The sequence below is a fragment of the Panulirus ornatus genome, chromosome 6 (genome assembly GCF_036320965.1).
Source record: "Panulirus ornatus isolate Po-2019 chromosome 6, ASM3632096v1, whole genome shotgun sequence".
NCBI classification, from domain to species: domain Eukaryota; kingdom Metazoa; phylum Arthropoda; class Malacostraca; order Decapoda; family Palinuridae; genus Panulirus; species Panulirus ornatus.
In genome coordinates this window covers 43,860,068-43,886,635 of record NC_092229.1, presented here as the reverse complement: position 1 = coordinate 43,886,635, position 26,568 = coordinate 43,860,068, and the positions used below count along the sequence as shown (strand labels likewise).

Sequence of the window (26,568 nt, the reverse complement as noted above, 5' to 3'; positions counted from 1 at the left end):
AAAAAAAACCCGAGAGGGGAGGATTTCCAGCCCCCCGCTCCCTCCCCTTTTAGTCGCCTTCTACGACACGCAGGGAATACGTGGGAAGTATTCTTAATCCCCTATCCCCAGGGATTATTATTATTATTATTATTATTATTATTATTATTATTATTATTATTATTCTTTGTCGCTGTCTCCCGCGTTAGCGAGGTAGCACAAGGAAACAGACGAAAGAATGTCCCAACCCACCCACATACACATGTATATACATACATGTCCACATATACATACATACCTATACATCTCAATGTATACATATATATACACACACAGACATCTACATATATACGCATGTACATAATTCATACTGTCTGCCCTTATTCATTCCCGTCGCCACCCTGCCACACATGAAATGAAAACCTTCTCTCCCCTGCATGTGCGCTAGGAAAGACAGCAAAGGCCACATTCGTTCACACTCAGTCTCTAGCTGTCATGTATAATGCACCAAAACCACAGCTCCCTTTCCACATCCAGGCCCCACAGAACTTTCCATGGCTTACACCAGACGCTTCACATGTCCTGGTTCAATCCATTGACAGCACATCGACCCTGGTATACCACATTGTTCCAATTCACTCTATTCCTTACACGCCTTTCACCCTCCTGCATAATCAGGCCCCGATCACTCAAAATCTTTTTCACTCAATCTTTCCACCTCCAATTTGGTCTCCTACTTCTTGTTCCCTCCACCTCTGACACATATATCCTCTTGGTCAATCTTTCCTCATTCATTCTCTCCATGTGACCAAACCATTTCAAAACACCCTCTTCTGCTCTCTTAACCACACTTTTTATTACCACACATCTCTCTTACCCTTTCATTACTGACTCGATCAAACCACCTCTTACCACATATTGTCCTCAAACATCTCATTTCCAGCACATCCACCCTCCTCCACACAACTCTTTCTATAGCCCAAGCCTCGCAACCATATAACATTGTTGGAACCACTATTCCTTCAAACATAGCCATTTTTGCTTTCCAAGATAATGATCTCGACTTCCACTCATTTTTCAACGCTCCCAGAACTTTCGCCCCCTCCCCCACCCTATGATTCACTTCCGCTTCCATGGTTCCATCTGCTGCCAAATCCACTCCCAGATATCTAAAACACTTCTTCCTCCAGTTTTTGTCCATTCAAACTTCCCTCCCAGTTGACTTGTCCCTCTACCCTACTGTACCTAATGACCTTGCTCTTATTCCCATTTACTCTCAGCTTTCTTCTTTCTCTCACTTTACCAAACTCAGTCACAAGCTTCTGCAGTTTCTAACCTGAATCAGCCACTAGCACTGTATCATCAGCGAACAACAACTGACTCACTTCCCAAGCTCTCTCATCCACAACAGACTGCACACTTTCCCCTCTTTCCAAAACTCTTGCATTCACCTCCCTAACAATCCCATCTATAAACAAATTAAACAACCATGGAGACATCACTCACCCCTGCCGCAAACCAACATTCACTGAGAACCAGTCACTTTCCTCTCTTCCTACACGTACACATGCCTTACATCCTCAATAAAAAGTTTTTACTGCTTCTAACAACTTACCTCCCACACCATATATTCTTAATACCTTCCACAGAGCATCTCTAGCAACTCTATCATATGCCTTCTCCAAATCCATATATGCTACACACAAATCCATTTGCTTTTCTAAGTATTTCTCACATACATTCTTCAAAGCAAACACCTGACCCACATGTCCTCTACCACTTATGAAAGCACACTGCTCTTCCCCAATCTGATGTTCTGTACATGTCTTCACCCTCTCAATCAATACCCTCCCATATAATTTCCCAGGAATACTCAACAAACTTATACCACCGTAATTTGAGCACTCACTCTTATCCCCTTTGCCTTCATACAATGGCACTTTGCAAGCATTCCGCCAATCCTCAGTCACCTTACCATGAGTCATACATACATTAAATAACCTTACCAACCAGTCAACTGTACAGTTACCCCCTTTTCTAATAAATTCCACTGCAATACCATCCAAACCCGCTGCCTTGCCTAGGACCCGTGCAACAGGCGGGAATGCTACCGCTAGGCTCTGGGCCTGGCTAATAGGAGATAACTTCGAATACTATGTACTCGAATGCCCTTAGACTCACGTTGGTGTGTAACGGGGTCTACACTGGTCATTTTCCAACTTGCGCACATAGCCAGCAGATAGCATTTTACTGAACCTTACTGTACAACGTAGAGGTATATGAATACGAACAAAGTGCATAGGAATGTGCACCTTCTTAGAACATACAAACCTCCAACTGCCAGGATCGAACCTGGGACCCCTGTGCAACAGTCGGGAATGATACCGCCAGGCTATGGGCCTGGCTAATAGGAAATAACTGCGAATACTATGTACTCGAATACCGTTCGTCTCACATTGGTGAGCAATGGGGTCTATACCTGACTGTACAACGTAGAGGTATATGAATATGAAAAAAGTGTATAGGAACAGGCCCCACAAAACTTTCCATGGTTTACCCCAGACGCTTCACATGCCCTGGTTCAATCCATTGACAGCACGTCAACCCCGGTATACCACATCGTTCCAATTCACTTTATGCCTTGCATGCCTTTCATCCTCATGCATTGAACGTTCAGGCCCCAATCACTCAGAATCTTTTTCACTCTATCTTTCCACCTCCAATATATATTGGGTGAAGGCATGTACAGAGCATCAGATTGGGGAAGAGCAGTGTGGTTTCAGAAGTGGTAGAGGATGTGTGGATCAGGTGTTTGCTTTGAAGAATGTATGTGAGAAATACTTAGAAAAGCAAATGGATTTGTATGTAGCATTTATGGATCTGGAGAAGGCATATGATAGAGTTGATAGAGATGCTCTGTGGAAGGTATTAAGAATATATGGTGTGGGAGGCAAGTTGTTAGAAGCAGTGAAAAGTTTTTATCGAGGATGTAAGGCATGTGTACGTGTAGGAAGAGAGGAAAGTGATTGGTTCTCAGTGAATGTAGGTTTGCGGCAGGGGTGTGTGATGTCTCCATGGTTGTTTAATTTGTTTATGGATGGAGTTGTTAGGGAGGTAAATGCAAGAGTTTTGGAAAGAGGGGCAAGTATGAAGTCTGTTGGGGATGAGAGAGCTTGGGAAGTGAGTCAGTTGTTGTTCGCTGATGATACAGCGCTGGTGGCTGATTCATGTGAGAAACTGCAGAAGCTGGTGACTGAGTTTGGTAAAGTGTGTGGAAGAAGAAAGTTAAGAGTAAATGTGAATAAGAGCAAGGTTATTAGGTACAGTAGGGTTGAGGGTCAAGTCAATTGGGAGGTGAGTTTGAATGGAGAAGAACTGGAGGAAGTGAAGTGTTTTAGATATCTGGGAGTGGATCTGGCAGCGGATGGAACCATGGAAGCGGAAGTGGATCATAGGGTGGGGGAGGGGGCGAAAATTCTGGGGGCCTTGAAGAATGTGTGGAAGTCGAGAACATTATCTCAGAAAGCAAAAATGGTTATGTTTGAAGGAATAGTGGTTCCAACAATGTTGTATGGTTGCGAGGCGTGGGCTATGGATAGAGTTGTGCGCAGGAGGATGGATGTGCTGGAAATGAGATGTTTGAGGACAATGTGTGGTGTGAGGTGGTTTGATCGAGTGAGTAACGTAAGGGTAAGAGAGATGTGTGGAAATAAAAAGAGCGTGGTTGAGAGAGCAGAAGAGGGTGTTTTGAAATGGTTTGGGCACATGGAGAGAATGAGTGAGGAAAGATTGACCAAGAGCATATATGTGTCGGAGGTGGAGGGAACGAGGAGAAGAGGGAGACCAAATTGGAGGTGGAAAGATGGAGTGAAAAAGATTTTGTGTGATCGGGGCCTGAACATGCAGGAGGGTGAAAGGAGGGCAAGGAATAGAGTGAATTGGAGCGATGTGGTATACCGGGGTTGACGTGCTGTCATTGGGTTGAACCCGGGGATGTGGAAACTTTTGGGGTTTAAAACCCTGGGGAAAACGTGTAGGGTTTTATTTTTTGGTGTGTGGGGCGTATGTTTATACATGTGTATGGGGGGGGTTGGGCCTTTCTTTCGTCTGTTTCCTTGCGCTACCTCGCAAACGCGGGAGGGCAGCGACAAAGTATAAAAAAAAAAAATATTAAATAAAAAATTTATATATATATAATATATATTTATATATTTAAAATAAATTTTTTATTATTTTTTTTTTTTTTGTCGCTGTCTCCCGCGTTTGCGGGGGTTTGCGCAAGGAAACGACGAAAGAAATGGCCCAAACCCCCCCCCATACACATGTATTTTTACAAAAGTCCCCACCGCAAATTTTACTTTCCTAACAGCTTTCCATGATTTACCCCAGACGCTTAAAATGCCCCGATTTAATCCATGACGCACGTCAACCCCGGTATAAACCCCATCGACCAAATTCCCTCTATTCCTTGCCCGCCTTTCACCCTCCTGCATGTTCAGGCCCCGATCACACAAAATCCTTTTCACTCCATCTTTCCACCTCCAATTTGGTCTCCCTCTTCTCCTCGTTCCCTCCACCTCCGACACATATATCCTCTTGGTCAATCTTTCCTCACTCATTCTCTCCATGTGCCCAAACCATTTCAAAACACCCTCTTCTGCTCTCTCAACCACGCTCTTTTTATTTCCACACATCTCTCTTACCCTTACGTTACTTACTCGATCAAACCACCTCACACCACACATTGTCCTCAAACATCTCATTTCCAGCACATCCATCCTCCTGCGCACAACTCTATCCATAGCCCACGCCTCGCAACCATACAACATTGTTGGAACTACTATTCCTTCAAACATACCCATTTTTGCTTTCCGGGATAATGTTCTCGACTTCCACACATTTTTCAAGGCTCCCAAAATTTTCGCCCCCTCCCCCACCCTATGATCCACTTCCGCTTCCATGGTTCCATCCGCTGACAGATCCACTCCCAGATATCTAAAACACTTCACTTCCTCCAGCCTCTCACCATTCAAACTCACCTCCCAATTGACTTGACCCTCAACCCTACTGTACCTAATAACCTTGCTCTTATTGACATTTACTCTTAACTTTCTTCTTCCACACACTTTACCAAACTCCGTCACCAGCTTCTGCAGTTTCTCACATGAATCCGCCACCAGCGCTGTATCATCAGCGAACAACAACTGACTCACTTCCCAAGCTCTCTCATCCCCAACAGACTTCATACTTGCCCCTCTTTCCAAAACTCTTGCATTTACCTCCCTAACAACCCCATCCATAAACAAATTAAACAACCATGGAGACATCACACACCCCTGCCGCAAACCTACATTCACTGAGAACCAATCACTTTCCTCTCTTCCTACACGTACACATGCCTTACATCCTCGATAAAAACTTTTCACTGCTTCTAACAACTTTCCTCCCACACCATATATTCTTAATACCTTCCACAGAGCATCTCTATCAACTCTATCATATGCCTTCTCCAGATCCATAAATGCTACATACAAATCCATTTGCTTTTCTAAGTATTTCTCACATACATTCTTCAAAGCAAACACCTGATCCACACATCCTCTACCACTTCTGAAACCACACTGCTCTTCCCCAATCTGATGCTCTGTACATGCCTTCACCCTCTCAATCAACACCCTCCCATATAATTTACCAGGAATACTCAACAAACTTATACCTCTGTATATATATATATATATATATATATATATATATATATATATATATATATATATATATATATACATATATATATATATATATATATATATATATATATATATATATATATATATATATATATTTTTTGCTTTGTCGCTGTCTCCTGCATTTGCGAGGTAGCGCAAGGAAACAGACGAAAGAAATGGCCCAACCCACCCCCATACACATGTATATACATACGTCCACACACGCAAATATACATACCTAGACAGCTTTCCATGATTTACCCCAGACGCTTCACATGCCCTGATTCAATCCACTGACAGCACGTCAACCCCGGTATACCACATCGATCCAATTCACTCTATTCCTTGCCCGCCTTTCACCCTCCTGCATGTTCAGGCCCTGATCACTCAAAATCTTTTTCACTCCATCTTTCCACCTCCAATTTGGTCTCCCACTTCTCCTCGTTCCCTCCACCTCCGACACATATATCCTCTTGGTCAATCTTTCCTCACTCATTCTCTCCATGTGCCCAAACCATTTCGAAACACCCTCTTCTGCTCTCTCAACCACACTTTTTATTTCCACACATCTCTCTTGCCCTTACATTACTTACTCGATCAAACCACCTCATACTACATATTGTCCTCAGACATCCCATTTCCAGCACATCCACCCTCCTGCACACAACTCTATCCATAGCCCACACCTCGCAACCGTACAACATTGTTGGAACCACTATTCCTTCAAACATACCCATTTTTGCTTCCTGAGATAATGTTCTCGACTTCCAAACATTCTTCAATGCTCCCAGAATTTTCGCCCCCTCCCCCACCCTATGATTCACTTCCGCTTCCATGGTTCCATCTGCTGCCACATCCATTCCCAGATATCTAAAACACTTTACTTCCTCCAGTTTTTCTCCATTCAAACTCACCTCCCAATTAACTTGACCCTCAACCCTACTGTACCTAATAACCTTGCTCTTATTCACATTTACTCTTAACTTTCTTCTTTCACACACTTTACCAAACTCAGTCACCAGCTTCTGCAGTTTCTCACATGAATCAGCCACCAGCGCTGTATCATCAGCGAACAACAACTGACTCACTTCCCAAGCCCTCTCATCCACAACAGACTGCATACTTGCCCCTCTTTCCAAAACTCTTGCATTCACCTCCCTAACAACCCATCCATAAACAAATTAAACAACCATGGAGACATCACACACCCCTGCCGCAAACCTACATTCATTGAGAACCAATCACTTTCCTCTCTTCGTACACATACACATGCCTTACATCCTCGATAAAAACTTTTCACTGCTTCTAACAGCTTGCCTCCCACACCATATATTCTTAATACCTTCCACAGAGCATCTCTATCATCTCTATCATATGCCTTCTCCAGATCCATTTGCTTTTCTAAGTATTTCTCACATACATTCTTCAAAGCAAACACCTGATCCACACATCCTTTACTTTTTCTGAAACCACACTGCTCTTCCCCAATCTGATGCTCTGTACATGCCTTCACCCTCTCAATCAATATAATTTCCCAGGAATACTCAACAAACTTATACCTCTGAAATTTGAGCACTCACTCTTATCCCCTTTGCCTTTGTACAATGGCACTATGCAAGCATTCCGCCAATCCTCAGGCACCTCACCGTGAATCATACATACATTAGATAACCTTACTTACCAGTCAACAATACAGTCACTCCCTTTTTTAATAAATTCCACTGCAATACCATCCAAACCTGCTGCCTTGCCGGCTTTCATCTTCCGCAAAGCTTTTACTACCTCTTCTCTGTTTACCAAATCATTTTCCCTAACCCTCTCACTTTGCACACCACTAGGAGATCTTCAGTAGTTTGTTTGGTAACAAAAGTTATGGAAATGGTTACTAATTGAATCTTTGTGAGGATTCCTACTGAGCTACACATTCCTTTCATTGTTATCAAAGATGGGGATTGATTAGTTCACTTGTAGGTCCTTATTCAAAGTAGGTAGGATGTTAGGAATATCAAAAAAGATAATGTACGCATGGTTTGAAATATGCAATATTATATTTGTGGTTTTGTTTAAATGCCTCATCCTCAAAAAGAGAACTCTGCAAGAGTAAGTAGTTGTATACACTTAAGTGATTTTTATCACTGATATGTGAATATCTTTAAAGTTGTGATTACAAATATTTTTAAAAATACTTGAAAAAGAAAAAGATATGTGAATTTTAAAGGTTGGAAAGGAAAACTTTATGAAGCATTAAAGGGTTGAAATAGTTATGGAAATAAAGTTCAAATGAGATGCAGTTGTCTTGAGATGGGCTTTCATAGTATCTTTTGTTCCTTTCAGAGTGAGCACAGGATGCCACTAGGACTAGCACACATGCATTCGCCATGCTGATGGACCAAGAGCCAGTGAGCTTATTCTCCCCATGGGCTTCATACGACCTTGGCTCCTCTATACTCAACAAACAGGTGTGTGAGAGTGCTAAGTTTGTAATCCCTCTTTGCTGAAGGGGCTTAAGGTTTTGTTTTTTCTGACTTGTGAACTATTTTGAGCAGATACCTTTATTGCTCTTCACCCACATATTTTTCTAATAAAGGTGTTGAAGTCATTTGGCTGCTGCTGATGCAATGTGCAGTCACATGATAGAAAATGCCACAGTTGTGCTTACTGCATGCAAAAAATATAAATGTGTCCTTAAGGTCACCTTGCCGAAACCTTTCAAAAACATCTCTGTAGTCATCACTTTACCTACCATGCCTGTCCATGATGCTACTACACTGCTGCATTTCTCCACTGCAACTATTTGTAGTTTCACTTTTATTGTCACATTGTTAGCGAGGATGGGCTTTGTTTCAGTCAAGGCTAAAATGATTTATGAACCAGTCAAAGTGCACAGCTTTTCCTGTATGAAATCATTATTTGATTTTTCATGTATCTATATTCAACATTTATTTATTGATAGACTTTTTTCACCAAATTAAAAGAAAATCATACCAAGGTGGATGTCCTTGGGATGCTCTTAATATGAATACAAAGTTTCTCATTTTGGAGCATTGTTGCTGAGAAACACACCTGCTGGAACAAGACCAAAGATTACTGGATGCAATGAATTTGGAATTTGGAAGTCAAGAAGTAAAGGTCAGGAAATGGAGATTTACTTATAAGGGAATAGAAAAAGACACTAAAGGGAGTGTGTAGTCAACAGGTGTTGAGACTTTCATACCAACTTGCCAGAAGGGAGGATTTCAAAGGGAGTGTATGTCAAGAGTGACAAGGCGAGAGAGGAGAGGGAGAGGGCTAGAGAAAACTGGCTAAAGGCAAAAGAGAGATGGGGTTGGATTGGATTACGCCATGGGCACAGAACTAATTATTAGCAAGTACCATAATATGAAAGTTCTCGAAACTAATGCAGATGGACTAGTGGTGAATATCAAGGAGCTATTATTTGAAATTTTGCAGAGATAGGAACTCCAGTACCATTAGAGGATTTGAGACTAAACACACAAAGAATGAAAGCCTCACCTAATCTGCCCTGAGAGATACAAGGTAACAAGGAGGGATAGAGATGTTAAGGAGGAGGCATTGACCCTCTTAGTAAGGGAAAATATTAAATTCTAGGAGATACTGGTAGTTGTTACCTTCAATTGGTACATAATTGAAAAAAATTATGGTGGTTGAAGGTATGCTGGGGTGCTGGTAGTCTACAATCCTTCAGGGAACTACAGTGACTTAGTGCAGGTGTATGTTGATAGCAATGAAGGGACAATAAAGATGGTTATGGTGGTGGCAAGACACTCCCTTAGTGAAGATAGTGATTCTTTTTTGATGGGGATTTTGTATACAGGGAAATAGATTAAGAGAATCTAGATGATCTTGAGGATGATTTTTTTGAATGTGTACAGGAGACCTTGTGTCTCTGTGTCATGGAGCTTATGAGATCTAGGGGGAATACTCACCATTACTGCTAGACCTTGTTATTACATCTAATATGAAGCATGTTTAGATGAAAGTGACCATGGAGCTCTTGCTTTTGACTATGTAGTGGAGAAGGAAGAAAGAAGGGAGTCCAAGAAAGCACAGGACCCTAAGAGAAGATGGAGGCAAGGTAACTGTAGAGTGTAGATTGGGAAAAAATGTCCCACATGGAGAGTATAGACCAGTAATATAGATAGTTTTGTGAAATCACTACGAAAGAAACTGGTTATTGGTTCCCTGCGACACTAAGAGAGGAGGAAGAATGAAAGTGGATTAGTGTGAAATATTGAAAAACAAGAAAACTCATTTATACCATGGAAGAGGTACAAACAACACTGGAGCAAGCCAGCATTAAGTAGATACAGGTAAATGAGGAATGAGTGCTGCAAAGTAGGTGGGGAGGAGCAGGGAGGTTTAGAAAACAACTTTGTAGACAAGGCAGAGACAACCTTAAGTTTTTCCATAAATTCATCAGGAGCAAATTATCAGCTAGGTATTTGGAGGGAAGAGATCCTGAAGAGGACACGAAATTATCATATTATGTGGTATCTTATTATGCAAACATGTTTAGAGAGATATGATTCCAGTCTCTCAGGCAAGTGATTTACACACACCATGAACAGCAGTGGGCCCAAGACTGAGCCCAAGAGCATGCCACTTGTAACCTCAGGCCATTTTGAGAATGCTCATTTTAATTGTGTTCTTTGCTTTGTGCTCTTCTTGTAAGGTAGTTTTCCATCCAGTGAAGGAGCAAACCACCTATTCCTGCCACTAGATCTACCTTTTTTATCAACATCTGGAGAAGCATTTCAAAGGCTTTCTAGCACACTAAGACACACAATGATCCTATTCCTCCCTTTGATCTAATATTTAGTTCACATTGTCATAAATATCGAGAATATTGGTTTTTCATGATATTTCCCTAAACCCATAATTTTCTTCCAGTTAGCAAGTTTGCAAATAGTTATTAATTTGCTTTTAAATGACCTTTTTCAATGTTTTACAAACCACTTGTGTTTGTGAGACTCACCTGTAGTTCATTGTAGTTTCCCTATCCCTTTTCTTAAATGTAAGCAACACATTTGCCTTCCTCTTCATATTGGGAAATACACCCTCCAGTAATAACTTCCTGAACAACATTTCTCTTGGTCTAGCAATTGCCCCCACCCATTCTTTCGGCACATAAGGGAAGACTATCAGGGTCATGGGCTTTATGTGGGTCAGGTTGTTTTGATAGCCTGTTCACATGATTTTTTCAAGTAATATACATCCCAAGACTTTATACCTTCTCCCACCTTGGTAATGCTGTTGTGTTATTGTCATCCACAATGAAAAAAGTTTTTAACTTACCATTCAACGCCACACACATATATTGTCATCATCCTCAAGATTCTTCCCACTGAATACCTGTGTGCCTTGGTTCCTATCACAGACAGCAACACTTGTATTTCTGCACTCTGTTTATTCAGCTTTTTCACCAATGTGTAACATTTCATCTGGTCCCCTGTTCCTTCCATGACTCTGCTGCATTTCTGTCCCAAATGTTGGAACAATCTGGAGGTTGTTTAAATCACAAGACTATAAGAAGAAACATTGAATAATGTCTTCATGTCCAAAATATACTTCTCTTATGAGACTTCAAACATTAAACAGAGACATGCTCTGTCTAGTGGAAAATGCTGACATTGGAAGTAGCTCAGATGAACAGCTGCAAAAATGAGAGTCATTCAGACTTTGTGAAAAGTTCTCTCTCAGCCAACAAAAAATAAAATGGTATCTAATATTCTGGACTTAATCTTTACAAGTAATGTGGACCTAACATGTGATATTACTGTTTCAAACATCCTATACACTGATCAAAACCAAATTATAGTAAAAGCATGCTTGGATGCTAAACCACTTAGTCAGAACACATGTAACAGTAGAGGTGTTTTCATTAATTTCAGATTTAATAGTGAATGGATGAATTAGGAGGAAGTGATCAGTAAGATGTCTGCAACACAATGAGAGACACTGCTGAGTACCTAACAGAGGAGGAATGTATGAATGACATGACCACTTTGATATGCTAAACATGTAACATGCATATACCAGTGAGAAGAAAGCACTGAGAAAGATGAACACTGTACAGAAAGCAGAAAAAGATCATTGCAGACCTTGTAAAGAAAATGCAGCTCACTGGACAAAAGAAAGAACACCTATCAAGTGAATGGTCAGACATAGACTGTTAACTGAAAATGTTGTGTGTAGCACAAGAAAAAGTAGAAAAAGCCTTAACTGAAACAAGAAATAACTGGTAGTACTTCTTACTCATATGCATAATGCAAATCCAGGACCACTAACTCTATTGGTCCTCTTAAGACAGAAGGCAGTTTTACATATGACTGTGAAGAGAAGAGTAAAATTCTAGAGGCAATATGATTCAGCATTTAATGATCCAAAAATCACTTTAAAGATGAAATACCTAACAGACTTCTTCCTAAGCATTAATCCCCAAGTATACATTTGGTAGATATCACCATCTCAATACAAGATTTCTAGAGGGTCTTGGATAGCATACCTATGCACTCAGCCTTGGGTCCAAATTCATGGAGCTCAGTCTTCATAAAGAAATGCAAAACACCTCTAAGACATACAATAAATATCCTCTGGAGAAAAACTAGATTCTTGTGTCATTCCCAAGAGTCTGAAACCGACCCACTTCGTCCCACTCCACAAAGGTGAAATGGAAGCAGTCTCAGAAAACTATCAACTGATAGCATCAACATCCCACGTCATTATCATCTTCAAAAGAGTCCTAATAGGTAAGCTGACTGAGATCATGGAAGTAAACAGTCGACATTGTCCAGGACAACTTGGTTTCAGGATGGGAAGATCTTGCCTCTCACGGTTGCTTAACCACTATGATAGGATTGTTAAAGCTCTGGAAAATAAAGAAAATGCTGATGAGAATTACACAGACTTATCAAAAATATTTGACAAATGTGATCATAGTGTCATAGCACATAAAATGCGAAGGATAGGAATAAATGGAAGGTGGTCATACGACTTTTTGATTGATAGATCATTATATGTAGTCGTAAACCATACCCTCTCCAGTGCCTCCACAATATAAAGTTCAGTTCCCCAAGTGACTGTGTTAGCATGATGCAAATGCAAGCTACTTTCATATCATCCTTTGTAGATGATACAAGAATAAGTATGAAAATGTAAAGGAAGGAGTAGCACTCCTCCTGAATGCAAGCTACTTTCATATCATCCTTTGTAGATAATACAAGAATAAGTATGAAAATGTAAAGGCAGGAGTAGCATTCCTAGGAAGTAGGAATTGTGGGAATATGTGATTAAGTATAAGAAAGTAAACTCTAGATTGATATGGGTAAAACTGAAAGTAGATGGAGAGAAATGGGTGATTATTGGTGCCTATGCACCTGGTCATGAGAAGAAAGATCATGAGAGGCAAGTGTTTTGGGATTAGCTGAGTGAGTGTGTTGGCAGCTTTGATGCACGAGACTGGGTTATAGTGATGGGTGATTTGAATGCAAAGGTGGCATTTGAGGGTATAATTGGTGTACATGGGGTGTTCAGTGTTGTAAATAGAAATGGTGAGAGCTAGTGGATTGTGTGCTGAAAAAGAACTGGTGATTGGGAATGCGTGGTTTAAAAAGAGAGATATACATAAGTATACGTATGTGAGTAGAAGAGATGGCCAGAGGGCATTATTGGAGTACATGTTAATTGATAGGCTTGTTATGGAGAGACTTTTGGATGTTAATGTGCTGAGAGCGGCAGCTGGAGTGATGTCTGATCACTATCTTGTGAAGGTGAAGGTGAAGATTTGTAGAGGATTTCAGAAAAGAAGAGAGTATGTTGAGGAGTTGTGAGAGTAAATGAGCTTGAAAGTAGACTTGTGTAAGGAAATGCCCTGAGAGATTGAGCGTAGAATGGCAAAATGTGAGAGCAAATGACGTAAGGAGAGTGGGTGAGGAATGGGATGTATTTAGGGAAGCAGTGATGGCTTGTGCAAAAGATGCATGTGGCATGGGAAAGGTGGGAGGTGGGCAGATTAGAAAGGGTAGTGAATGGTGGGATGAAGAAGTAAGATTGTTAGTAAAAGAGAAGAGAGAGGCATTTGGACAATTTTTGCAGGGAAGTAGTGCAAATGACTGGGATATGTATATAAGAAAGCGGATGGAGGTCAAGAAAAAGGTGCAAGAGGTGAAAAAGAGGGCAAATGAGAGTTGGGGTGAGAGAGTATCTTTAAATTTCAGGGAAAATAAAAAGATGTTTTGGAAGGAGGTAAATAAAGACAAGAGAACAAATGGGAACATCAGTGAAGGGGGCAGATGGGGAGGTAATAACAAGTAGTGACTAAATGAGAAGATGGAGTGAATATTTTGCAGGTTTGTTGAATGTGTTTGATGATAGAGTGGCAGATATATGGTGTTTTGGTTGGATTGGTGTGCAAAGTGAGAGGGTCAGGGAGAATGATTTGATGAACAGAGAAGAGATAGTGAAAGCTTTGTGGAGATGAAAGCTGGCAAGGCAGCCGGTTTGGGTGGTATTGCAGTGGAATTTATATAAAAAAAGGGGGGTGACCATGTTGTTGATTGGTTAGTAAGGATATTCATTGTATGTATGGATCATGGTGAAATGCCTGAGGATTGGCAGAATGCATGCATAGTGCCTTTGTACAAAGGCAAAGGTGATAAAGGTGAGTGTTCAAATTACAGAGGTATGAATTTGTTGATTATTCCTGGGAAATTATATGAGAGGGTATTGATTGAGAGGGTAAAGGCATGTACCGAGCATCAGATTGGGGAAGAGCAGTGTGGTTCCAGAAGTGGTAGAGGATGTGTGGATCAGATGTTTGCTTTGAAGAATGTATGTGAGAAATACTTAGAAAAGCAGATGGATTTATATTAGCATTTATGGATCTGGAGAAGGCATATGATAGGGTGGATAGAGATGCTTTGTTGAAGGTTTTAAGAGTATATGGTGTGGGAGGTAAGTTTCTAGAAGCAGTGAAAAGTTTTTACCAAGGATGTAAGGCATGTGTATGAGTAGGAAGAGAGGAAAGTGATTGGTTCCCAGTGAATTTGTGATGGGTGCGTGATTTCTCCATGGTTGTTTAATTTGTTTATGGATGTGGTGGTTAGGGAGGTGAATGCTAGAGTTTTGGAGAGAGGGGCAAGTATGCAGTCTGTTGTGGATGAGAGGGCTTGGGAAGTGAGTCACTTGTTTTTGCTGATGATACAACACCGGTGGCTGATTCGGTTGAAAAACTGCAGAATTTGGCGGCTGAATTTGGTATAGTGTGTGAAAGAAGAAAGTTGAGAGTGAATGTGAATAAGAGCAAGGTTATTAGGTTCAGTAAGGTTGAGGGACAATTGGGAGGTAAGTTTGAATGGAGAAAAACTGGAGGAAGTAAAGTGTTTTAGATATCTGGGAGTGGACTGAACAGTGGATGGAACCATGGAAGCGGAAGTGAGTCACAGGGTGGGGGAAGGAGCGAAGGTTCTGGGAGCGTTGAAGACTGTGTGGAAGGCGAGAACGTTATATTGGAGAGCAAAAATGGGTATGTTCGAAGGAATCGTGCTTCCAACAATGTATATGGTTGCGAGGCATGGGCTATAGAGTTGTGCAGAGGAGGGTGGATGTGTTGGAAATGAATAGTTTCAGGACAATATGTGGTGTGAGGTGGTTTGATTGAGTAAGTGATGAAAGGATGAGAGAGATGTATGGTAATAAAAAGAGTGGTTAAGAGAGCAGAAGAGGTTGTGTTGAAATGTTTTGGACACATGAGAGAATGAGTGACGAAAGATTGACAGAGAGGATATATGTGTCAGGGGTGGAGAGAAGAAGAAGCGGTAGACCTAATTGGAGATGGAAGGATGGAGTGAAAAAGATTTTGAGCGATCGGGGCCTGAACATGCAGGAGGGTGAAAGGCGTGCTTGGAATAGAGTGAATTGGAACGATGTGGTATACCAGGGTCGACGTGCTCTCAGTGGATTGAGGGCATGTGAAGCATCTGAGGTAAACCATCGAAAGGTCTGTGGGGCCTGGATGTGGAAAGGGAGTTGTGGGTTCGGTGCGTTATACATGACAGCTAGAGACTGAGTGTGAATGAATGTTGGCTTTTTTGTTTGTTCCTGGTGCTGCCTCACTGGAGGGGGGGTTGCTATTTCGTGTGGCAGTGTTGGAAAGGGAATGGATGAAGGCAGCAAGTATGGACTTTTTTTTTTTTCGCTGTCTCCCGCATTTGCGAGGTAGCGCAAGAAAACAGACGAAAGAAATGGCCCAACCCACCCCCATACACATGTATATACATACGTCCACATACGCAAATATACATACCTACACAGCTTTCCATGGTTTACCCCAGACGCTTCACATGCCCTGATTCAATCCACTGACAGCACGTCAACCCCGGTATACCACATCGATCCAATTCACTCTATTCCTTGCCCTCCTTTCACCCTCCTGCATGTTCAGGCCCCGATCACACAAAATCTTTTTCACTCCATCTTTCCACCTCCAATTTGGTCTCCCACTTCTCCTCGTTCCCTCCACCTCTGACACATATATCCTCTTGGTCAATCTTTCCTCACTCATTCTCTCCATGTGCCCAAACCATTTCAAAACACCCTCTTCTGCTCTCTCAACCACGCTCTTTTTATTTCCACACATCTCTCTTACCCTTACGTTACTTACTCGATCAAACCACCTCACACCACACATTGTCCTCAAACATCTCATTTGCAGCACATCCATCCTCCTGCGCACAACTCTATCCATAGCCCACGCCTCGCAACCATACAACATTGTTGGAACCACTATTCCTTCAAACATACCCATTTTTGCTTTCCGAGATAATGTTCTCGACTTCCACACATTCTTCAAGGCTCCCAGGATTTTCGCCCCCTCCCCCACTGTATGATCCACTTCCGCTTCCATGGTTCCATCCGCTGCCAGATCCACTCCCAGATATCTAAAACACTTCACTTCCTCCAGTTTTTCTCCATTCAAACTTACCTCCCAATTGACTTGACCCTCAACCCTACTGTACCTAATTACCTTGCTCTTATTCACATTTACTCTTAACTTTCTTCTTCACACACTTTACCAAACTCAGTCACCAGCTTCTGCAGTTTCTCACATGAATCAGCCACCAGCGCTGTATCATCAGCGAACAACAACTGACTCACTTCCCAAGCTCTCTATATCCCCAACAGACTTCATACTTGCCCCTCTTTCCAAAACTCTTGCATTCACCTCCCTAACAACCCCATCCATAAACAAATTAAACAACCATGGAGACATCACACACCCCTGCCGCAAACCTACATTCACTGAGAACCAATCACTTTCCTCTCTTCCTACACGTACACATGCCTTACATCCTCGATAAAAACTTTTCACTGCTTCTAACAACTTTCCTCCCACACCATATTTTCTTAATACCTTCCAGAGAGCATCTGTACCAACTCTATCATATGCCTTCTCCAGATCCATAAATGCTACATACAAATCCATTTGCTTTTCTAAGTATTTCTCACATACATTCTTCAAAGCAAACACCTGATCCACACATCCTCTACCACTTCTGAAACCACACTGCTCTTCCCCAATCTGATGCTCTGTACATGCCTTCACCCTCTCAATCAATACCCTCCCATATAATTTACCAGGAATACTCAACAAACTTATACCTCTGTAATTTGAGCACTCACTCTTATCCCCTGTGCCTTTGTACAATGGCACTATGCAAGCATTCCGCCAATCCTCAGGCACCTCACCATGAGTCATACATACATTAAATAACCTTACCAACCAGTCAATAATACAGTCACCCCCTTTTTTAATAAATTCCACTGCAATACCATCCAAACCTGCTGCCTTGCCGGCTTTCATCTTCTGCAAAGCTTTTACTACCTCTTCTCTGTTTACCAAATCATTTTCCCTAACCCTCTCACTTTGCACACCACCTCGACCAAAACACCCTATATCTGCCACTCTGTCATCAAACACATTCAACAAACCTTCAAAATACTCACTCCATCTCCTTCTCACATCACCACTACTTGTTATCACCTCCCCATTTGCGCCCTTCACTGAAGTTCCCATTTGCTCCCTTGTCTTACGCACTTTATTTACCTCCTTCCAGAACATCTTTTTATTCTCCCTAAAATTTAATGATACTCTCTCACCCCAACTCTCATTTGCCCTCTTTTTCACCTCTTGCACCTTTCTCTTGACCTCCTGTCTCTTTCTTTTATACATCTCCCACTCAATTGCATTTTTTCCCGGCAAAAATCATCCAAATGCCTCTCTCTTCTCTTTCACTAATAATCTTACTTCTTCATCCCACCACTCACTACCCTTTCTAATCAACCCACCTCCCACTCTTCTCATGCCACAAGCATCTTTTGCGCAATCCATCACTGATTCCCTAAATACATCCCATTCCTCCCCCACTCCCCTTACTTCCATTGTTCTCACCTTTTTCCATTCTGTACTCAGTCTCTCCTGGTACTTCCTCACACAAGTCTCCTTCCCAAGCTCACTTACTCTCACCACCCTCTTCACCCCAACATTCACTCTTCTTTTCTGAAAACCCATACAAATCTTCACCTTAGCCTCCACAAGATAATGATCAGACATCCCTCCAGTTGCACCTCTCAGCATATTAACATCCAAAAGTCTCTCTTTTGCGCGCCTGTCAAATAACACGTAATCCAATAACGCTCTCTGGCCATCTCTCCTACTTACATACGTATACTTATGTATATCTCGCTTTTTAAACCAGGTATTCCCAATCACCAGTCCTTTTTCAGCACATAAATCTACAAGCTCTTCACCATTTCCATTTTCCACATGGATATGTACATGTGTATATATGTATATGTATGTTTACGTTGAAATGTATATGTATGTAAAAGTGTGTGTGTGGATGTTTATGTATATACACATGTATGTGGGTGGGTTGGGCCATTCCTTGTCTGTTTCCATGCTCTACGTTGCTAACGCGGGAGACAGCTGTTAAGTATAATAAAATATGAATAAATGAATAAGTATGGAAATCACATCAATATAAGATGTCAAAAGGCAACAAAGAGACATATATGAAGTCTTTAAGTTGACAACTGAGAACAACATGATTTTCAGAGGAGATATATTTCAACTCCTATGATATGGGGAAAATGAAGAAATTAGAAATGCAGAATAATAGACAGACACAGATGCTGTGATAACTGGTTGAATAATGTGAAAGACATTGGAGTATTAATGTTTAATGTCCTAACTTCCAGCGAACACAACAGAACTGCAGTTGTCTCATGCAGAAGGATGGCTGGCTGGATCCTGTGGAAAGAAAAGTTAAAGATAGCATTATTCAAGGCATTATTTCTTTCACAAATTGAATACTATTGCATTTTAACATTGCCCTAAAGGTGGGTGAAATTGCAGATTTGGAGTGTTCAGAGATCTTTCACAGCTCATATTAATTTGGTGAAGGAACTAAATTATTTCAAAAGACTGAAATCTCTGAGACTGTACTCCTGGAGTGCAGATTGGAGAAGTATATCATTGTCTATCCCTAGCTAGAAGATATGGTTCCCAGCTTACATTTGGAAACAACATTCTGTTGATGTGAAATGCATTGAAGTCTTTGTAAAATACTACCTTTGAAAGCTAAAGATGTGGTATGCACAGAAAAGAAAGAGCACCATAAACATCCAGGGCCCAAGAGTCTTCACCCCATTACCATCTAGAGGTTAGGATGAAAGGGTGGGAAGAGGAAGCTGGGTTCTTGGTGGCATAAGCAGTTGTAATACAGGAAACAGACACAGGTATAGCTTAGATAGCAGGATAGCAACCATTGAGATGAAGTTGGAATATACTTTCACCTACCAACCTGAGGAAACCTTGTCACAGCATTACTGAACAACCTATTAGCAATGAACTCTCCACTCACAGTAGGTTTAGGATACTAGATGATGAAATATAGGATGACCATAGCATCATCCTGGCCGGGGACTCTATCAGGACTAGGAGTTCTGTGTGAAGGGTAGAAATAGGAAGAACTTGTGTTATCCAGGTGCTAGGATAGAACACGTCTTAGATAAGTTTGACACCATAGTCTCAAACAATCCCGAAGATGTGATTTTTGTTGTTCAGGTGGGGATGAACAATGCAGTTGATGGGAGATCGAAAGAAATGTGAGTGAAGTGTAAGGAACTTATTAGCAAGTTTAAAGAAAATCATAGGAAGGTTATAATATTGGGATTGCTGCCAAGGTATGATGTCGAATCCTGTACCCTCAGTAGAATGCTGGGTATAAATAGAAGAATCAAAGCTATCTGTAGTGAGGAGGATTGTGTGTTTAGTATAGACCTGTGGGACCATTTTAGTCATGATAGATCACTATGCTAGGGATGATCTTCACTTAAATGGAATAGGGAAATCCTTCCTTGGCATAATATTAGAAAAGAACATTAAGCCTTTTTTTTCTTTTGATAAACTACTCAGGAGAGCAAGTCATGGTTAAGCCAACAAAAGAACCAAGAGAGTGGGGAAGGGTGAGGGGGTAGCTGTGGGAGGCAGGTCATTGTGGGGGGGAATCTGAGTGTGGAAGGGATCTGATGGACAAGGCATCCAGTTTGACCACTATAAAGGTAGTGGTAGGGGATAGATGGGACTTTGGTGGTAGGGATCCTTGATGATTAGTGGTAACCTCACAGGCAGAGGAATTAGCAAAGAAAGGTCAAGAAGGGTCAGTTGGGGACAACTCAGGTAGTATAAGTAGCAGGTTAGTACAGCTACAGGTAAATTCTTAGGTAACTTTTAGGACCAAGGCTGATGGGTCCAGTGCAGGGAAGGTCAGGGTAAGACAGCGAACCCAAAACAGATGGAGAACTGTCTCTTTCCCACTGCTGCATACGCAGATGTTAAAATTTATAATACAAACACGCATAATGACTAAAAAAAAAAGGCAAATCCAGTCCATAAATCAACTCCAAGGAATATATGTTGTGATGTATACAAATGCCCAGGGTATCATTACAAAACGTGATGAACATATATCCCGTGTTGTTACTGAAAAAATGAACATAATTGGAATCTCAGAAACATGGATAAACTCTGAGAATAAACACTTAATTGCCAAGCTGGCAGTACCCGGATACAAACTATTTAAGAAAGATCACTTATAGTAGGTGTGGAGTTTTGATCTATGTTATACATTGTAAGTGCTATTGATATAAACAGATTTGACGCACACACTTATAACTTTTTATATTGACAGTATGGACAAGTTCAAAAGTAAGCTACATCATTGTTTTGTACAGACCTCCTAGGCATAAAGAAGATGATGATAAAATGCTATACAATGAAATCAGAACTATAGTAAACAATAAAGCTGTTATGATAGTAGGAGACTTCAACATTCCAAACATAAACTGGAACACATTAACAGGTGACCGAGAGGCAGTGAGACTGATGGAACTGATTGAAGACCGTGTTCTAGAAATTAAGTAGAAAATCAATTAGAGGTAAAAACATTCTTGATCTTGTCCTCACCAGTGACACAAACTTAATCAACTCTTGTGAAGTAGGCAAGAGTTGGTCAAACAGCTATCACAGTTTTATTGGATTAGAGATATTTAGATTATGAAATAGATGATGACAAACCTTTGATTCCAGATTACATGCGAGCAGATTTTGAAAATGTTAGACACAAAATTTGCAGTACCAATTGGGAAAACTTTGTAATGCTCACACAGTAGAGAAAATGTAGATTGATTCTAAAAAGACACTATTCAAGATTGAAATAAACATATTCCACAGATTATGAAGAGAACTTGCAGTATTTCAAAAACTATCATTGACGAATAGGAGACTAGAAGGAGTAATTTGCCAAAAGAAGATGTATAAGAAATTGAAATCAGTGGGAACCGATGAAAATAGCCAGGAACTAATCAGAATCCAAAAAGAGTGTAAGATCAGAAGACACTAAACGTAAGGAGGAAAAAAGAATTTCCTTGAAAGTTAAGAGTAATCCTAAGGAAGTCTTCAATCATAAAAGACAAAGGAAGACAGTAAAAGAGGTAATTGGACCATTATGAAAAGAGTGTGACACACTAACTACTGACGACAGGGAAATGGCTACCATACTAAATTATTCTTTGAACTCTGTATTCACAATTGAAGAAACACCTCAAACACCACAGCCAATGAAAAGGTTTCAAGGATCTGATTAAGAAGAGTTGAATGTTAGAGAAATAAAGATCTCTGAAGTACTTAAATACCTGGAATAATTAAATCTTAACAAATCCAACAGCCCAAATAATGTTGCTCCAAGATTTTTAAGAGGTCAGGAGACAGCTGATATACCCCATATCAAAAATACTCAACAGATCTCTATCGGATGGTCAGGTGCCAGCTGAATGGAAACTAGCAAATGTTACTCCGATAGATGAATAGGGAGACAAAAAGTGTGCCTCGAACTACCGCCCTATAACTTTACGTCAGTGTCAGGTTAAACGATGGAAAAAAAAATATGATAGAATTGTCACGTTTCTAAATACAAAATTTTATCAGACAACCAACACTTGTTTCTGCAATAAAAGATCTTGTCTGACAAACTTGGTAGAATTTTTTAATGTTATGTATCAGAATTGGGATGAAAAAGTGCTGTCTGATGTAGTATATTTAGATTTTCCAAAGACTTTTGATAAAGTACCTCACGAGAGACTTTTACGTAAACTCAAAGTACATGTAATCGGTGAAGAACTCTGTACGTGGATCAGAGACTGGCTTACTGGAAGAAAGCAGCATGTAGTATTAAAGGTCAGAGCCTCAGATTGGCTAGACGGAACAAATGGGGTGCCACAGGGGTTAGTAATAGGCCCAATTCTTTTCATAACATACATTAAGGACCTAGAACTCAGTCTCATATGTAAGATCTCAAAATTTGCTGATGATACTAAACTAGGAGATAGAGATGTAAATGGGGGATTGCGAAATGATTCAAAGAGATCTTAACTTACAAGCAGAGTGGTCAGATAGATGGCAAATGAAGATTGAAGAGATCTTAACTTACAAGCAGAGTGGTCAGACAGATGGCAAATGAAGATTGATGTAGACAAGGGTAAAGTTATGCACTTTGGAGACAAAAATATATGGTACGACTATTAACTATTTGGAAACTATCTAAGTTAAAGTGAATGAAGATTAGGACCTTGGAGTTGTCGTTAGTAACAATCTGAAGTACACTAAACAGTGGCAAGCAGCAAGTAAAAATGGCAACCAAATGTTAGTTTTCATAGCCAGGAACATAGAATCCAAGACACCAGAAACAATTCTCACACTTTATAATTCTCTAGTAAGACCTCACCTTGAATATGCAGTCCAGTTTTGGTCCCCCAGATTATAAGATGAGGGAAAATTAGAGCAGGTACAAAGACATGCGACAAAATTAATCCCATCTCTTAGAAATCTGGCATATGAAGAGGGGATGAAATGATTGGATCTTTTCTCTCTTAAAAAGTGTAGACTTTGTGGTGACTTAATCTAGGATGTGCCCAATAGGAAAACAGCAGTATTTGACTTCAACCAGGTCTGAATTCACTTGAGATTGAGTTGGGCATCAAGTTTCCTGCTCTCAGGTAGTGATGGGTCAGGCTAGGAGCCGTGTTCCTTTTAGATTTGTTCATATACCTTTGCATGATATAATCTTTTGTTTTATGTTGAAGAGGTCTTGAAAGATAAACAAAAGCTTGGGAAGATATTCTATAATTTTCCTGTGAGTTGTAAAAGTTTTACTGCCCCATGGTACCATTGTGGATCAACATTAAGTACATCGATGTCTTTTCATGCTTCCTGCTTATTACTTTTATTTATGTGCATGTCACTTGAGACATGTAATGTCCATTTCTTTTCATATATGTTTGCCATTTTTTGTGTTAGTGTGATAGCACTATAAGCAGATGAAGGAAGGCCTCTGCTTGTGTTCATTCTCACACTGTCATGTGTAATATGCTGAAACCACAGACAGTCCACACAGGCCTTTCCGTGGCAGGTTCTTATACCCTTGTTCAGTCCATTGACAGCATGTCATCCCTGTATATCACATTGCTTCAGTTTGCTTTATCCTATGCATGCCTTTCTCCTGCCTGGATGTTTAATCCTTGATCACTCAAAATCTTTTCACTTCTTCCTTCCATCTCCAGTTTGGTCTCCTTATCCCCTCCACTTTTGACATGTATATCCTCTTCATTTATCCCCTCCACTTCTGATATGTATATCCTTTTTATCTGCCTCTCTTTACTCATTCTGTCCACATATACAAACTATTTAAGCACATCCTTGTTAGCTTTCTCACACACACTGTTCTCATTACCACACCTCTCTTTTACCCTTTTATTACTAGATCGTATTTCCTCACACTACATATTATCCTTAAACATTTCATTTCCAATAAATTCACCCTCCACTCATTTTCATTGATGACCCATGCCTCACATCATACATTGTTGGGACCTGTACCTTCAATCATACCCATCTTTGCTTTCCCAGATGACAACCTTTCTTTTTCTACACATTCTTTAATGCTCCAGAACCACTAACTACCTCACCCATCATAAGACTCACGCCTGCACCTATGGTTCCATTTGCTGCCTTGTTCACTCCCAGGTATCTAAGATACTCCACTTCTTCAAGATTTTCTCCATTCAGACTCACATCCCCATCTAACTTGTCTCTTTGGGCTGCTAAAACTAGTAACCTTGCTTTTATTCACATTTATTTCTGAACTGAGACATCAACTTCTGCAGTATCTTACTTGAATCTACCACCAGTGTGTCTCCTCGGCAAAGAACTGACTCATTTTCCAGGCCCCTCACCCCCTATAGACAACATACTTAACCCTCTCTCCAGTACCCTTGCATTTACCTGCCTCACCATTCATCCATAAACAAATTGAATAGCCACACACCTCTACTACAAACCCACCTTCCCTGGAACCATTCACTTTGTTCTCTCCCTTTTTGCACACACACCTCACACTCTTTTTAAAAACTTTATTTGCTTCAGTAAGCTTTCCTCCTGCATCATATATTTGTAAGACCTTCCACAAGGCGTATCTGCATACCTTATCCTATTCTTTTACTTGGCCTGTGCCACAAACAAATCCTACTGTTTCTCGAAGTAATTCTTACACACATTCTATAAGCATACGCCTGATCGACACGTCTGAAACCACATTGTTCCTCTCCAATTTGATGCCTTGTACATGCTTCCACCCTTTCATTTACCAGTCTCCCATACAACTTACCAGGTACACCCAACAAACGTATACCTGTTTCATTTGAACACTCACATTTGTTCCCTCTACCTTAATACAGTGACTTTACATGCATTCCGTCGTTAAGCACCTTATTATGATTCATACATTCATTGAAAATCCTATTCAAACAGTCATCATCATGCGCACTCCTTTCTTCTGCAGCTGCCTTCCACATACCATTTTATGCAAGGCTTTCAACACCTTTCTTCACCAAAGCACTTTCCAGAACTTTCTCACTCTTCATACCTCGCTGACCTTAATACTTTACATCTGCCACCTTCTCATCAAACACATGAAACAGTCCTTCAAAATACTAACTTCATCTCCTCACCTCATCACTGTCATTTACCACTTCCCCAATTTCCCCCTCCAACAGTGTTCTTTTGTTTTTCTTGCACTGTTAACCTTCTTTCAAATCATCTTAATGTCCCTGAAATTTACAGATGCTTGCTCTACCCATCTCTCCTTTGCCCAGCTCTCCTCCTTGACCTTCTGCTGTTTTCTCTTGTACATTTCCTAGTCATCACCACTACCCTGTAAGTTTTACCCATATACCTCTTTTCTCTTTTACCAGCACCTTTACTTTTCATTCCACCAGTCACAGCCCCTTCTCACCAGCCCACCTGGTGCTTTCTGCATGCTACATGTCTCCCACACATTCCACCACTGCTTCCCTTAATATTTTTCATTCCTCATCTACTCCCCTTACTTCATTTACTTGCCACTTACACCCAATCTCCCTTGGTGTTTCTTCACGTAATTCCCTTTTCCAAGCTTGCTCACTTTCCCTATCCTCTTCTCTCATATGATTTCTTCTCTTTTGAAAACCTCAACAAGCCTTCACTCTTGCCTTCACCAAGTGATGATCAGACAGCCAGTCAGTTCCCACTCTCAACATATTCACACCCAAGAGTCTCTCTTCTGCATGCCCGTCAATTAGTATGTAATCCAATAATGCCCTCGTACCATCTTTTCAAATCACTCGTGTATACTTGTGTATGTCCCTCTTTTTTAAACCAGGTATTTCTAGTCACCAGCCCCTTTTCAGCACATTACTTTAGAAGCTGCTGTACATTTTTATTCACCTTATTTAATACCACTCCTGTCTCCCATTCTTACCCTGAACTGCCATGGTACTCACTCTTGCATTTAATTCACTCATCAAAATGCATAATGCTCATGCATGTATTTAACTTATTACTGTTTTTTCCAGAAGAATGTGGTAATTTTATTTATTCATTACTATCTGTCTATCCATCTATTTATCTATCTATGTATATCTCTGATGCTCATTCCCTTTGGGAACTCCTTTGGGGGGATGGCCTTGACAAAAGTCTCCATAACTGGTGAACTACAGTGCTGCTTCTTAGCCTTTTAAAAATGCCTGCTCTTAGTGGGCTACTGGCTGTGGGCAACTTTAGTGCAGTGTTCTTGTAGGCTTCTACCTAATGTTCCCACCAGCCACTATTACTTATTGAATGTCCCTAAATACTTGTTTGTCACATATATCCTGTATATTTTTCCATCTCATTTTTGATGTATATCAAATT

The 26,568-nt window shown here is 40.7% G+C and overlaps 1 protein-coding gene across 1 annotated transcript in view; it reads left to right on the top strand.

Annotated features, from left to right (window-relative positions):
• LOC139749175 (uncharacterized) overlaps positions 1 to 26,568 on the top strand; it is a 141,143-nt gene that overhangs the window by 13,872 nt on the left and 100,703 nt on the right. Inside the window, exon 2 of the mRNA XM_071662834.1 lies at positions 8,040 to 8,164. Coding sequence (XP_071518935.1) covers positions 8,084 to 8,164 — 81 coding nt within the window. The 5' untranslated portion in view covers positions 8,040 to 8,083. The remainder of the gene's footprint in view (positions 1 to 8,039; positions 8,165 to 26,568) is intronic.